Source organism: Diaphorina citri, unplaced genomic scaffold (genome assembly GCF_000475195.1).
Source record: "Diaphorina citri unplaced genomic scaffold, Diaci psyllid genome assembly version 1.1 scaffold1792, whole genome shotgun sequence".
NCBI lineage: Eukaryota > Metazoa > Arthropoda > Insecta > Hemiptera > Psyllidae > Diaphorina > Diaphorina citri.
The window spans coordinates 11,766-28,103 of NW_007379218.1; the positions used below are offsets into that span (position 1 = coordinate 11,766).

The window sequence follows — 16,338 nt, forward strand, 5'->3', positions numbered from 1 at the left end:
TTTTTTTTTTTTTTGCTTAATATTGTTCTCAATTCACAGTTTATCACACACATCAAAGGCACTTTTTAACACTCTTCCTTTCCAAAGGACTTTTCAGTCATATGCTGGCAGAATAACCAAGGTGAATAATATATTCTATTCGCTTCTCTTCTTCGCTTATCTTCTTTTATTTTCTCTTCTACTCTATTCTATTCTATTTTTCTCCTACCCCCTTCATTCTAATGGCTGGCTGATTCTTTTTAATATTCCCCTACCCTCATAGCTCTTTATACTAATTTAGCACTCATCTTCATATCTGTTAAGATTGTTAAGGAGCTCTTTTGCAAATTCAATTCAAAAGAATGATTCTATTCAGTTAAAAGGAGCCATAATTTAAATTGTGATTTATGTCATTTCTCAGGCCTCTGGGCAGAAATATTAAAATATCCTTTAGGCTGATAGCAACAGTCTTTCTAGGCAGAATATTCATGAAATTCTCTCTAGGCAGAAAGAATATTCAACAAGCGTGAAAATGATTTAAATAATTCTGACAGAACGAATAGAAAGATGAGAAAGAGGCCGCTGAAAAAACAGCTATCAGAAAAACGGATTTTTTAGTCCTTTACTCCTTTAGCATGATTTGATTGCTTAGGCTTGTCTGAGCTCAGAAAGCACAGAACATGGTTCAGTCAATCAACATCTCAAATTTTCCGGACCGTCAACAAAGAACAAATTGCTACCATGTTTAGCCAACATCCGGAACGGATAGACAGTACCTAGGCACCCGAAGAAGATTGAATAGTTGAACTTTGAAAGTGAACATATCAGAACATATCAGTCAACACATCAGTTACTTGAACTTTGAAAGTGAACATATCAGATTTGTGATTTTTATCCGGCTTTGTTATCAACGAGTTTGTTCCAACGTTTACGTCTATTGGCTCACTAAAGTGACTCCGAAAATAGACACAAACCTCAAAACTTTAGCTAGGAATCTCCATATGTAACACAGATAGATTTAGGTAGCAAAGGGTACGCCCGTCCAATGTAAATAAATAACCCACGAACCCACCAAAGGAGTAGGCATTAGGTAGAACCATAAACCATACAAAAGGAAAGACATTTCAGTCACTTACCAGCATCGAGTATCCGTTGCTTAACACTGTGCTGTCGACTGTGCCAGAATTGCCACGCCTTGATCTCATCTTCCGGACTCTTCTCCTCTCGAAACATCAACATGACTATACTCTGTGAAACAGAAAGAAGAAACAGAGAAACATTAGAATAATCAGAGAAATATTGGAACAGAATAGAATTTACCCTGTTTACACTGCCAGAATGAGACTAAAAAGTCCCTTTGCTTCCGCAGTCTAAACAAGGTCTTATGTATGAGTATTTGGTGCAAAATAGGTGTAGGTAAATTTTATACCTAAATTCGACTTTTTACTTTAATTATCCTATAGGAAGGAAAGTAATGTGCCTGTTTGGTCAAAATTTTCGATGGTAAGTTTTTAGTGCCAAAACACGATTTGAGGTCTCTAGAGCGTAAATACAAAGTTTCAGCCATTGGTCCGTGTGAGTGTCTGTCTGTAAACAAAATATCTCGAGAACGGTATGAGCTAGAGACTTGAAATTTCGTATGCAGCTGTCAACTGTGACAAGGATACAACACGAAACTTTTGGTTTACATCGATTCTACGGTAGGCGGTATTTCGACCGCTTTTTGAGTTACCCTGTACAAAGCGAACACATTTTCGTGTGTTCCTGTTTCATTTTCAAGTCCATATTCTGCGTTTATGTTCATGGGATTCAAGTAATGAACAAAGTATTAGTTATAATAATAATAGTAGTAATAATAATGAACATATAGTATAGTTGTAATGAACATATTAATGTTTTCCATTGGTTCATTTTGTGTTTGTATGGAGAAGATTTGCAAGTTCTTCCTCTTCTTGGTTACATGAAAATAATAATAAAATACATAATGATTTACTGTTTAAGACATTTCCATGTTTCACTGACGTTTACATGGTGCTGTGTTTTTTGGGACACTTTCGTATCACGCTGCGAAATGCATTTATAATAAATTGATTATTTATTGCACCATCCACCATTTGATTCTACGGGACATTAGGGTGTGGTGCTGTGGTGTGGTGCATCTTAGCCGAATTCAGTAGCCATATATTCCATCCAATGTCGTTAATTAGATGGTCATAATAATTAATGTATTTTAACCCAGAGTAGTTATTTGAGTCATTTTTTTAACCCAATGTCGTTAATTACCCATATTTTAACCCAGAATATAGTTATTCGCTTATTTGATGTGTATATGTATTTTCAACCCGAAGTGGTTTGGCAAGACATTTGACTTTTAAAAACTTGTCCACTCTGACATGAGCTTCTGTGGACTACCTGTCCAAATGTCCGAATTTGGTGCCCAGATAGGTGCATAAACACCCGCAGATTTTATAACTGCATCTGAAATATCGTAAATATTAAGTTGAAGGTATTTTTAATAAATTATTGGTAAACCTATGTAAAAGAATGACCTAAAGAGAGATCTACCTACATTATACGATTATACCCGGTATCTAGGTATCATCTAACAATTATTTGCTGATTTACTTGGTTTGCCTGACACCAGCCGGTTTCTTGGTAGAAGAAATATTGTCCCAGACACCGCACCGGATGTAGACGTGTGACTTTTTTTACACTTGATTTTTTTCCATACTTATTTTTCTATCTTGGATATTTTATCTTGCTTCCATTTCTTGGATTACTTCTTATTCTTCTATTATTCTTCTTACTCTTCTTCTTTTGGTTTTTCTGGTTCTTCTTCATCAACTCTACTGAGTAATTGAACTTCTTTAATTTCTTCTTTGTTTTCTCTCGCCTCTTCTTTTGGTTCTTCTTCATCTTCCCTAAATTTTTCTTTTCTCTCTGATGTTAATTTTTTCTTCCACTGCTTTGGTTACTTCTTGTTCTTCTTCTATTACTTCTTCTTCTTCTTCTTCTTCTTCTTCCTCTTTTTCTTCTTCTTCAAGTCTACAAAATAATGCAACTTCTTCAATTTCTTCTTCGTTTTCTCTTCCTTCTTCCTCTTTTTCTCTCACTTCTTCCTTGGTTCTTCTTCTTTCCTAAATTTTTTCATGCTTTTTTCTGTCTGTTTTTTCCATTTCTTCTTCATGTCCTCTTCTTCTTCCTCCTCCTCCTCCTTCTTCTTCTTCGTTTCCTCTCGCCTCTTCTTTCCATTTTGTGCGAACCGCTTTTTTTTTGCATTGCCGGTTCTGTCGATGTGTTGATTTATGTGTCTCTCCAGAGCGGTGTTTATCTTTACATCAATATCGAGCATATGTTGAGCATATCTGGTGTGCTGTTGCTGTTGAGCATATCTGGTATCGATATTGTCGGTATATTTTCTAATATTGACGTTGGATTTATGGTTTTAATACTTTTAATCAAATGTTCAGACTTGGTATTCCAGTCTTAGGCTCACGGTACCAGCATGGCTTTGCGTATGTCATGAAATGTTCGTTTAGGCTGCGTGAAATGTTGTGAAAACAAGAATGTTCCTTGTGAAATGTTCATTTGGGCTTGGGATGGCGTGAAATGCGAAAACGAGTATTGGGTGAAATTGAAATCTTGGTTTAGGGCCTAAGTTTATAGTTTACAATGTAGATATGTGTTGTTGGCTTTCAATAATGTCAGGACAGGTATTGTTGGCTTTCAAGAAGATCAAATGTTATGGGAATCTATTTGAAATCGTGGTAGGTAATTAATAAGAATAGTACCTATTTATATTTTTAATTTATTTTCCATTAATCTTTTTTCTATGAAATGTCTATTAAAGTTCCTGTACCTGAAGTTGTACTTACATGGGTGAAATTGAAATGTTGGTTTAGGGCTATGCGGTTGGCTTTCAATAAGGTCAGGTGTTGTTGGCTTTCAATAAGGTGAGGTCAGGTGCTGTTGGCTTTCAGGAAGGTCAAAAATGTTGCGGGAATCTATTTGTAGGTAATTAATAAGAATAGTATTTTTGACTTTCAATAAGGTGAGGTCAAATGTTGCGAGAATCTATTTGTAAGTATATAATAAGAATAGTATTTATATTTTAAATTTATTTTCCATTAATCTTTTTTCTATGAAATGTCTATTAAAGTTCCTGTACCTGAAGTTGTACTTACATAAATCTCAACTTTCCAGGAAAGATGAAAGGTAGAAATAGCGGTAATAACCTTTTAAGGTCGAGTTTTACCCTGTCAGTTCGTTTCCAGGTCCTTGGGACCTGATAGGGTTAACGTGGCGTGTCTTATCAGCCTACTTATATCCTAACGAACCGAATAGGCTAAACGACATTGCGTTACCATGTATACCTGCCATGAAATATACAGGGTGTTCCAGAAACTCCTTATCAGCCTACTTATATCCTAACGAACCGAATAGGCTAAACGACATTGCGTTACCATGTATACCTGCTATGAAATACAGGGTGTTCCAGAAACTGCAGGTTCTGGAAGATATACTGCGGGGGAAAAGGAAGTCCGAACTAAATCTAACCTAATACTGAGGGTATGAATTACAGGGTGTTCCAGAAACTGCAGGTTCTGGAAGATATACTGCGGGGGAAAAGGAAGTCCGAACTAAATCTATACCTATACTGAGGGGGGAAAAAGAAGGAACGAAAAGAGGAAATTCATGAAAAATGTGGACGAATTAGAATCTCGAATTCGAAAAAAAAAAATCGACTTTTTACTTTAATTATCCTATAGGAAGGAAAGTAATGTGCCTATTTGGTCAAAATTTTCGATGGTAAGTTTTTAGTGTCAAAACACGATTTGAAGTCTCTAGAGCCTATAAATCAAAAGTTTCAGCCATTGGTCCGTGTGAGTGTCTGTCTGTAAACAAAATATCTATCGACTTTTTACTTTAAATATCCTATGGGAAGGAAAGTAATGTGCCTATTTGGTCAAAATTTTCGATGGTAAGTTTTTAGTGCCAAAACACGATTTGAAGTCTCTAGACTCTAGAGCCTATAAATCAAAAGTTTCAGCCATTGGTCCGTGTGAGTGTCTGTCTGTAAACAAAATATCTCGAGAACGGTATGAACTAGAGACTTGAAATTTCGTATGCAGCTGTCAAATGTGACAAGGATACAACACGAAACTTTTGGTTAACATCCATTCTGCGGTTAGGCGGTATTTCGACCGCTTTTTGAGTTACCCTGTACACGGAGAACATATTGGGACATACTACGGGATGGGACTCGTGTGGTCTGTGTCTACGGCACAGACTAACGCATCAGATGTACCTAGGTACTTTTAAGCCAGTTCAAATGTGTTAATTTACTGGGGCTACCTGTCTTTTTTACAACACTCATTTTTACTGAACTAGTTTGACATAAATTGAACCACTTTCCTCTGGACTATATTAATCGAACTGCCGCGATTCGAACCTGTCAAGTTGGACAGGTTGGGAATGACAAACTGTCGAATTATCGGTGTTAAAATCGATTATTATCGATCCGGAAATTGGATTATCGATTTGTTATGGATCCAATAACCGGCATATCGATTTAATAGATTACCTATATCGCTTCATGCTAAAAACGCAGCGTGTAGGCCATGGCAATGGTCGTTTGACATTGGGTGTACCCTATGTTCGAAATTGGTGTTGTTATTGGGTTCCGATGTTGCTGAAAATTTTGCTTATGTTCCAGTCTTCTTCTTCATGGACCTTCCCTATGTCGGAGGTTGGCAATCATCAATGTCAGGCCGCGGGTTAATTAAATGTCTGCCTTGTAAACGCTAGGCCGCGGGTTAAATTCCACCCCGGGCCGAATTTTATTCTAAACAGATAAGGTTCGTTCTCGAAAGGGCTGTCTCCTATCCTGTCTTCATTCTTCGCTTTCGGGACGACAAGACGTTTCTTTTAAGATGAGTGTATAACCGCCGTTTTTATGTCGTAGCAGTTTCGCGTACATCGTGGAAAAGCGTTGCCAACTTGCCATTTTTTTTGTTTACATTTCTGACAACACTGTAACAAAATTTGTAACAAGCGAAAAACGTAACCAAGTATTAAAGTAACCAATTCTTTTCTTCAGTAGTACCTAAAATACTTAACCTCCTCAGTCCCAAGCATTTTGTAACAACCGAAAAAAGTAACCAATTAGGTATTTAAAGTAACCAATTCTTTTCTTCAGTAGTACCTAAATTACTCGACTAAGTAATTAATTCTTATTTCAGTAGTACCTATATCTACCTTGCCATTAGGAAGTTGTAAGAACACTTTTAATATCAGGCCATACACTTTTTACTTTTTTTACTTCTTTTTGCTATTTTTTTCTTGGTTTAAAATTTATTGGGAAGCCAGCCAATATTTAAATTACAATTTATCATTAAATAATTTATTTATATATTATTTTTTTTTAGCCAAGCAAAGTTTTATACGTAGGAAATGATTGCGGGTAGGTAGGTTCTGCATACAGGGTGTTATTTATTTTTTGCGTCAAATGTGTTTTTGTTTCGCCTTATCGTCCCGGAATCAAATCGTATCGGATAGGAGAAAGCCAGCCGTTCCGAGAACGAACCTCATCTGTTTGGATAAAATCTGCTTCTAAGGCAGGCGCGCTAGTGCGCTACCAACCAAAACTAGGCTGGCTTTTACTAATTCTGTTAATTCTCCAAGTTTCCCTTTTACTCTGGCAAATACCACCACTGGTCGCTACTCATTCAACTTTTAAATAATTCGGGTCATTTTCAACACTTTTTTTCGTATAATGACTGCCCAGTGCCCATTGCACGCGAAAGGTTCCAATGGCACCTGTATACAAGGAAACCCAATGGCGGGACACCCTGTATATATTAAAATATTCCAGCCCGTCAGCCACCTGTACCTGTAATGTAATGCAATCTAATAAACCAAAACAGTGACTACCCGACTACTTTATTGAACTTATCGAATATGTCGGTACGGAACTTAATTGCACCTAGACTAGATTACTTCTAGCTACTAAACCGACGGCATTGACTGGCCAATATTTCAGAAAAATAAAGCAAGAAGTCGAGAAGAAAGACTGGATAATCTGGATATCAGTAAAAATTATTACTTTACTGTCAAAATTCTGGCTAATATATTTCAGAAAAATAAAGTAAGAAGTAGGAAAAATAATAGAAAGTAAAAAAGTCTATTAGTAAGAATTGTATCAACATTGTAAGTGACTGGCCTATATTTCAGAAAAAAAAGGGCAGAAGTGGAAATCGGTCGAGAAGACGAGAACTAAGGGCTATCCTCAGAAAACTATGACATTACTGACAAAATTCTGGCCAATATTTCAGAAAAATATAGTAAGAAGTGGAGAAGTAGAAAAAAGTCTATTAGTATTTTGAGACTTGCGTCAACATTCTAAGTGACTGGCCTATATTTCAGAAAGAAAGAAGTTCAGAAGAAAGACTGGATATCAGTAAAACTATGTCTTTACTCTTTACTGATATCCATACTGATAACGTAATGTAATGCAATCTAATAAACCAACACAGTGACTACCTGTCTACTTTATTGAACTTATCGAATAGTCGGTACGGGACTTGATTGCACCTAGACTACTCGGCATTGACTGGCCAATATTTCAGAAAAATAAACTAAGGACAAAGAACTGAACTGGCTTTTAGTAAACCTTGAGTCAAAATTCTAAGTAACTGGCCTATACATATTTCAGAAAGAAAGAAATCGAAAATAGTTAAGAAGAAAGAACTGGCTATCAGGGAATCTATGATTTTACTGTCAAAATTCTGGGCAATATTTCATTTAAAAAAAAGGCAAATCATATTTTACCTACTTCTTTTAGAGTCAAAATTCTGGTCAATATTTCAGTACAAAAAGGAAAAATAAGGAGAAAAAGAATCAGTAAGACCATTTCTGGCCCTAGCACGGTAACTTTATCCTCAGACGATAGGCCTTGAAATCTTGCCTACCTAATGAAATTTATCGACAACAAATTGAATATGAACTTCTGTTTCTGCTGGCTATCAGGGAATCTATGATTTTACTGTCAAAATTCTGGCCAATATTTCATTTAAAAAAAGGCAAATCATTTTTTACTTCTTTTAGTGTCAAAATTCTGGTCAATATTTCAGTACAAAAAGGAAAAATAAGGAGAAAAAGAATCAGACCATTTCTGGCCCTAGCACCGTAACTTTATCCTCAGACGGTAGGCCTTGAAATCTTGCCTACCTAATGAAATTTATCGACAACAAATTGAATATGAACTTCTGTTTCTTCAAGTCCTAAAGAACTTCAAGAAGTCCTATCAAGTCCTAAAAAGAAATTAAATAAAATAATAAATACTGGCTGAGTAAAATAATAAATAAATACTCAGTGAATAAAATTCAATAAATAAATTCAATTCAGACGTTCGCGCTTCGGTATATTCCTCGAGACATTTACGACCAGACAGCTGGGTGACGGAATTTATGCCTTATCTTATGAAAGCTTTAGTGGTGAACTGTTTGACGTTTTGGGTTAAAGCCAGGGCGGGTAACAGGGAGGGTTGATCGGGTCCCATTTGTTCACTAAGGGCTCACGGAGGGCGGAAACATCCCCCCTCAAAACGGAAAATAAAACCTTATCTAGCCAGCCTAGTTAGCTTAGTTGGTAGTGCGTCTGCCTTGTAAGCGCTTGGCCGCGGGTTCGATTCCCGCCCGGGGCGGACCATTTGTTCACTAAGGGCTCAAGGGGGCGGAAACATCCCCCCTCAAAACGGAAATAAAACCTTATCTATCTCTCTCTTCTTTGAGGTTAAATAGAGGAAACTATTAAACGATATTAAAAAGTTAGAACTTTCAAGGATATACACAACACTTGGTAAAACAAATTAAAATCATTCCCCCTATTGAAGGAAACTATGATAACTGCTAAGGTCTTGCGGTCCTGAAAGCGCTGAGAGAAGGAAGACAGGATGGCAGAAAGCCAGCCGTTCCCAGAACGAACCTTATCTGTTTAGGATAAAGCCCGCTCAGGGCGGAAATCGAATCGGATAGCCATATAATGGCCCCTGGTTTAAGCTTGCTTTATTCAGTTTATTCTTTACCATGCAATCGTTGAGAATACACTTGGTAAAACCTTATCTGTTTAGGATATAGCCCGCCCAGGGCGGAAATCAAATCGGATAGCCATATAATGGCCCCTGGTTTAAGCTTGCTTTATTCAGTTTATTCTTTACCATGCAATCGTTGAGAATACACTTGGTACTTCTGTCTAGCAAGTTTGATGACATTTCATACTTATTTCATTACTTACCTACATGTATTCTTATTTTTTTTTTATTTTGACGTTTTTCGATTGGTACTACTGCATCTAGCTGTTTTTTAAATACCTAGGTTGTTTATTTTTAGCCTTCTTTTTCGGTTGGCTTTTCAAATGAGTACATAGGTACATATTTTATTTACTTTTAAACTTTACATTTTTTTTCGACAGCAAAGGTGTTTTACCTGGCTAGTTTTTATTTCATTTTTACTTCTTTAATAGTATTTACTATGTTTATCTTATTTCCTAGATAAGATTTATGATTTCTAAAGTGTTGCCTGTTTGGTTTGCTTAAAATTCTATTAAATCTATATCGCCTAGCAAGTCTTAAAGATTAAATTAAATATCTGCCTTGTAAACGATAGGCCGCGGGTTTTCCACCCCGGGCCGAATTTTATTCTAAACAGATAAGGTTCGTTCTCGAAAGGGCTGTCAGGCTGTCTCCTATCTTGTCTTCATTCTTCGCTTTCGGAACGACAAGACGTTTCTTTTAAGATGAGTGTATAACCGCCGTTTTTATGTCCTAGCAGTTTCGCTTACATCGTGGAAAAGCGTTGCCAACTTGCCATTTTTTTTTGTTTACATTTCGGACAACACTGTAACAAAATTTTAACGAGCGAAAAACGTAACCAAGTATTTAAAGTAACCAATTCTTTTCTTCAGTAGTACCTAAAACACTCACACCCATATTTATGAACAAAATGCTGGCTCTTAAGTTCGTGCTAAGCATAGTCTCAAGGCATTTGATTGGTCAATTTTGTTCTTCTTCTTCTTCTTCTTCTTCTTCTTCTTATTCTTCTCCTTCTTCTTCTTATTCTTCTTCGTATTTTACTTCTTCAATTATTTGCTGATTTACTTGGTTTGCCCGACAACAGCCGGTTTCTTGGTAGAAGAAATATTGTCCCAGACACTGCACCGGATGTAGACGTGTGACTTTTTTACACTTGATTTTTTTTCCATACTTATTTTTCTATCTTGGATATTTTTTCTTGCTTCCATTTCTTGGATTACTTCTTATTCTTCTATTATTCTTCTTACTCTTCTTCTTTTGGTTTTTCTGGTTCTTCTTCATCAAGTCTACGGAGTAATTGAACTTCTTTAATTTCTTCTTCGTTTTCTCTCGCCTCTTCTTTTGGTTCTTCTTCATCTTCCCTAAAAAATTTTCTCTCTGTTGTTAATTTTTCCTTCCACTGCTTTGGTTACTCCTTGTTCTTCTTCTATTACTTCTTCTTACTCTTCCTCTTCTTCTTTAAGTCTACAAAGTAATGTAACTTCTTCAATTTCTTCTTCGTGTTTTCTTCCTTCTTCTTCTTTTTCTTCGTTTTCTCTCACTTCTTCCTTGGTTCTTCTTCATCTTCCCTAAATTTTTCTTTTCTCTCTGATGTTAATTTTTCCTTCCACTGCTTTGGTTACTTCTTGTTCTTCTTCTATTACTTCTTCTTACCTTCTTCCTCTTTTTCTTCTTCTTCAAGTCTACAAAGTAATGCAACTTCTTCAATTTCTTCTTCGTGTTCTCTTCCTTCTTCCTCTTTCTTCTTCGTTTCCTCTCGCCTCTTCTTTCCATTTTGTGCGAACCGCTTTTTTTTTGCATTGCCAGTTCTGTCGATGTGTTGATTTATGTGTCTCTCCTGCGCGGTGTTTATCTTTACATCAATATCGAGCATATGTTGAGCATATCTGGTATCGATATGGTCGGTATATTTTCTAATATTGACGTTGGATTTATGGTTTTAATACTTTTAATCAAATGTTCAGACTTGGTATTCCAGTCTTAAGCTCACGGTACCAGCATGGCTTTGCGTATATCATGAAATGTTCGTTTAGGCTGCGTGAAATGTTGTGAAAACAGGAATGTTCCTTGTGAAATGTTCGTTTAGGCTGGCGTGAAATGCGAAAACGAGTAGGTATTGGGTGAAATTGAAATCTTGGTTTAGGGCCTAAGTTTATAATTGGTTTACAATGTAGATAGGTGTTGTTGGCTTTCAATAATGTGATTTGAAGTCCATGTCCGGTTGTTGGCGATTAGGGACCTGTCGACCTGTAATGAAAAGTCGTAGGTGCGCACACGCACAAAGGAGCGACATTTGCACCTTTTTTTTATCGTTCACATACCCGAGATTTTCAGCCAATGTGCGATGTGCCCTAAGTTTGATGGGTGTTGAAATTCCCTTTTCTTCTTCTTCTTCTTCTTCTTCTTCTTCTTCTTCTTCTTCTTCTTCTTCTTCTTCTTCTTCTTCTTCTTCTTTTGTTGGCTTTCAATAATGTCAGGACAGGTATTGTTGGCTTTCAAGAAGATCAAATGCTATGGGAATCTATTTGAAATCGTGGTAGGTAATTAATAAGAATAGTATATACCTATTTATATTTTTAATTTATTTTCCATTAATCTTTTTTCTATGAAATGTCTATTAAAGTTCCTGTACCTGAAGTTGTACTTACATAAATCTTAACTTTCCAGGAAAGATGAAAGGTAGAAATAGCGGTAATAACCTTTTAAGGTCGAGTTTTACCCTGTCAGTTCGTTTTCAGGTCCTTGGGACCTGACAGGGTTAACGTGGCGTGTCTTATCAGCCTACTTATATCCTAACGAACCGAATAGGCTAAACGACATTGCGTTACCATGTATACCTGCCATGAAATATACAGGGTGTTCCAGAAACTGCAGGTTCTGGAAGATATACTGCGGGGGAAAAGGAAGTCCGAACTAAATCTAACCTACTGAGGGGGGAAAAGAAGGAACGAAAAGAGGAAATTCATGAAAAATATGGACGAATTAGAATCTCGAATTCGAAAAAAAAATCGACTTTTTACTTTAATTATCCTATAGGAAGGAAAGTAATGCGCCTATTTGGTCAAAATTTTCGATGGTAAGTTTTTAGTGTCAAAACACGATTCAAAGTCTCTGGAGCCTATAAATCAAAAGTTTCACCCATTGGTCCGTGTGAGTGTCTGTCTGTAAACAAAATATCTCGAGAACGGTAAGAGCTAGAGACTTGATATTTGGTATGTAGGCTACAAATGTGACAAGGAATGCAACACGAAACTTTTGGTTAACATCCATTCTGCGGTTAGGCGGTATTTCGACCGCTTTTTAAGTTACCCTGTACAAAGCGAACACATTTTCGTGTGTTCCTGTTCCATTTTCAAGTCCATATTCTGCGTTTATGTTCATGGGATTCAAGTAATGAACAAAGTATAGTGGCGGGTAACGGGAGGGGTTAATCGGGTCCCATTTGTTCACTAAGGGCTCACGGAGGGCGGAAACATCCCTCCTCAAAACGGAAAATAAAACCTTATCTAGCCAGCCTAGTTAGCTTAGTTGGTAGTGCGTCTGCCTTGTAAGCGCTAGGCCGCGGGTTCGATTCCCGCCGCATTTTTTACATATTCAGGATTTCATCAAGAGGGGGAAGGGGAAGAAAAACAAAGCCCCGGGGGGCCCAAGCCCCCCCGGCCCTGATTCATACCTGCTGTGGGTCCCTTTAGTCGACTCCGAGGAAACAGCTGAAGCCAGGGGAGATGGGGGTGTTGCCAGAACATACAAGTGGTGAGGAATTGGGCATTGGGAGAGGTGTCTAGATTTGAGCAACTGGCCCCTGTACTCACAGAGGGGTCTGTGTCCACACAACGTACGAAGCTGAATGGGAAAGGCAATGGGTTGATTTTCAGATTATATGAACAAAACTGAATGTGAATGGACACAAGACAGAAATGGGTTGAACTTTGGATTTTTTTTAGGATGAGTGTTTCACTGCTGTGTGTGTGTTGGGGATTTTTTGTTTCTTTTTTGATTTTTTTTTTTTTTTTTTTTTTTTTTATGAAATAATTACATCGTGGAAAAGCGTTGCCAACTTGCCATTTTTTTGTTTACATATCTGACAACATTGTAACAAAATTTTAACGAGTGAAAAACGTAACCAAGTATTTAAAGTAACCAATTCTTTTCTTGAGTAGTACCTAAAGTACTTAACCAAGTAAAGTAAGCAATTCTTATTTCAGTAGTACCTAAATTACTTGACTAAGTAATTAATTCTTATTTCAGTAGTACCTATATCTACCTTGCCATTAGGAAGTTGTAAGAACACTTTTAATATCAGGCCATACTTACTGAACTAGTTTGACATAAATTGAACCACTTTCCTCTGGACTATTAATCGAACTGCCGTCATTCGAACCTGTCAAGTTGGACAGGTTGAGAATGACAAACTGTCGAATTATCGATGTTAAAATCGATTATTGTCGATCCGGAAACTGGATTATCGATTTGTTATGGATCCAATAACCGGCATATCGATTTAATAGATTACCTATCGCTCTAGAAGTTACAGATTTTCAAGATTTAATGGAAATTAATTCAGCAAAAAAAAAAAAAAAAAAAAAAAAAAAAAAAAAAAAAAAAAAAAAAAAAAAAAAAAAAAACCAACAAACCCGAGACAAAAACAAAGAGGCAAATACCTAACTGACCAGGATCAAAATGAACGAGATTAAGCTACAAGTATTCTAGCTCACTGCTTGGCTTAAGCTAAGTACCGCTGAAAGGCATTAGCTTTTTGATCTAAATACGCCACTACGCCTCTAATGCCTGATCTTAGTACAGAGAGTTTCCAGTTAATCCAGAGCATTTTGATCTAAATACGCCACTACGCCTCAAATGCCTGGATCTTAGTACAGAGAGTTTTCAGTTAATCCAGACCATTTTGATCTAAATACGCCACTACGCCTCTAATACCCGATCTTAGTACAGAGAGTTTTCAGTTAATCCAGAGCATTTTGATCTAAATACGCCACTACGCCTCTAATGCCTGGATCTTAGTACAGAGAGTTTTCAGTTAATCCAGAGCATTTCGATCTAAATACGCCACTACGCCTCTAATGCCTGATCTTGGTACAGAGAGTTTTCAGTTAATCCAGAGCAATTTGATCTAAATACGCCACTACGCCTCTAATGCCTGGATCTTAGTACAGAGAGTTTTCAGTTAATTCAGAGTTAAGAAATGCCAGCCTAGTTAGCTTGGTTGGTAGCGCGTCTGCCGATGTTGTGTAAGCGCTAGGTCGCGGGTTCGATTTCCACCCGGGGCGGATTTTATCCTAAACGGATAGGGTTCGTTCTCGGAACGGCTGGCTTTCTCCTATCCTGTCTTCCTTCTCTCTTCGCTTTCGGGACGATAAGACCTTAGCAGTTACAGTTCCCTCCATCAAAATCAAACCTCTTTAAAAAAATCTGGTGTGAACATCACACGACTTTCCTTATCCTATTGAATGATGCTTATTTGAGTGTTCTTTTAGCCTAACTTTTACAATATCTCTAACCGTTTTGTCGCTATAGCTGAAAACCGCCAAAAAACGGTCGAAATCTGTCCAAAAGCGGTCAAAATACCGCCAAGCGCAGCAACCATCTCAACCAAACGTTTTGTGTTGCATCCTTGTCACATTTGTGAACTACATACCAAATTTCAATCCTTGTCATCCTTGTCACATTTGTGAACTACATACCAAATTTCAAGTCTCTAGCTTATACCGTTCCCGAGATATTGTTAAATTATTCTATCTTAAGGTAAAGTTCTTATCATACTTTTGAAGATTATCATTATCAGATATTGTTATTAACAAAATTTAGATGTCGCTTATCTTTTATCCATATTTTAATTAAATGCTTCAATCTTCAATCATATTTGAATAGTATAGCTCAAAAGAGTAGGCAAATGAAAGAAGAAAAGGACGCAGAAGACGACGAAGAAGAAGAAAAAGGTGAAGTGGAAGAAGACGACGAAGAAGAAAGAGAGAAGGAAACAACAACACCTTTAAGCTATGTTCAAAAACATTGCAGACACACATATAAAATTGAAAAAATGTTGCGGACACATATTGTGGAATATACTTTGTTTACACGGTACACCAAGTCTGGAATAAATTAGAAATAAATCAAAACGTTCCTTCTACGACTTCTAGATCCCGAGATAAATCGATTTAAAAAATACCGGTAAATCGTGAACTTTGACGTCCCGGCAAACGCTCCCGTAGGCGAAGACGTCACATCAAATGCCCCGAGCAATGCTTCCTCGCAGGCAACACATTAATGTGTTTGTGCGCATACGTTTGTGCGCATTTCTTTCTGCTCCTCCGCAAGCGTACTTGCATACTGGCGCTACCTAGCGGACGAAAAAAACAACTGCGTACAGTCTATGGAAAAAAACTTCAACCTTCAATTTCTTTTCCCACCATTTTCAAGTCCTTTTGAAAATTTGTCCGAGATCCGAAATATGTTAGTTGCCCCCCCTACTTACATGGAATAAAGACATAAAGCTCTTAATCCAGTCTCGATGTAGGGCCGCCTTCATATCAGCAGATAACACAGTCGGGCCGCCAGCTTGACTAGCGGCCACTCCGGTACTCAAAGTCGGTCCACCTGGGTTTATGGTGGAAGTGCCTCCTGTGGGGGAATCAATCAGATCATGAAGTATTTGTGTAGGTAAAGCAGACCCTTTTCGCCACTTCAGGAGGAAATCTAATTGATCAGTTGCGCTTACTTGGGTGATATTGCAAAGTCATAGAGCAGGAAAAATGAGGACCAACGAAATTTTTCTTTTCCTTCTACGACCCGCCAGGGTTTATGGTGGAAGTACTTCCTGTGGGGGGAATCAATCAGATCATGAATTATTTGTGTAGGTAAAGCAGAACCTTTTCACAACTTCAGGAGGAAATCTAATAGATCAGTTGCGCTTACTTGGGTGATATTGCAAAGTCATACAGCAGGAAAAATGAGGACCAACGAAATTTTTCTTTTTCTTCTACGACTTCTAGATCCCGAGATAAATCGATTTAAAAAATACCGGTAAATCGTGAACTTTGACGTCCCGGCATACGCTCCCGTAGACGATGACGTCATGATTCATGACTCCCGCTTCGTTTGTTTGTGCGCAAGCGTTTCTGCGCATTTTGACGTGAAATCGGACGTCACAACTCTTTAAACTTTTTCATTAGAACGGTAATTAAAAATTGAATTTTCGACCTTTTAAAGTTACTTTTTCGGAGTTTTGACCTCATATTTGGATTTTTCACAAC

The 16,338-nt window shown here is 37.3% G+C and overlaps 1 protein-coding gene across 1 annotated transcript in view; it reads right to left on the minus strand.

Moving 5' to 3' along the window:
- Window positions 1-1,115: 1,115 nt before the first annotated feature.
- LOC103517273 (protein downstream neighbor of son homolog) overlaps window positions 1,116-16,338 on the minus strand; it is a gene marked incomplete at its 3' end in the record, with an annotated part of 21,062 nt that continues 5,839 nt past the window's right edge. The window contains exons 5-8 of the mRNA XM_017447396.2: window positions 12,744-12,913; window positions 11,908-11,959; window positions 3,257-3,398; window positions 1,116-1,227 (exon numbers count right to left, since the gene is read on the minus strand). Of these exons, the coding sequence (XP_017302885.1) occupies window positions 1,116-1,227; window positions 3,257-3,398; window positions 11,908-11,959; window positions 12,744-12,913 (476 nt within the window). The remainder of the gene's footprint in view (window positions 1,228-3,256; window positions 3,399-11,907; window positions 11,960-12,743; window positions 12,914-16,338) is intronic.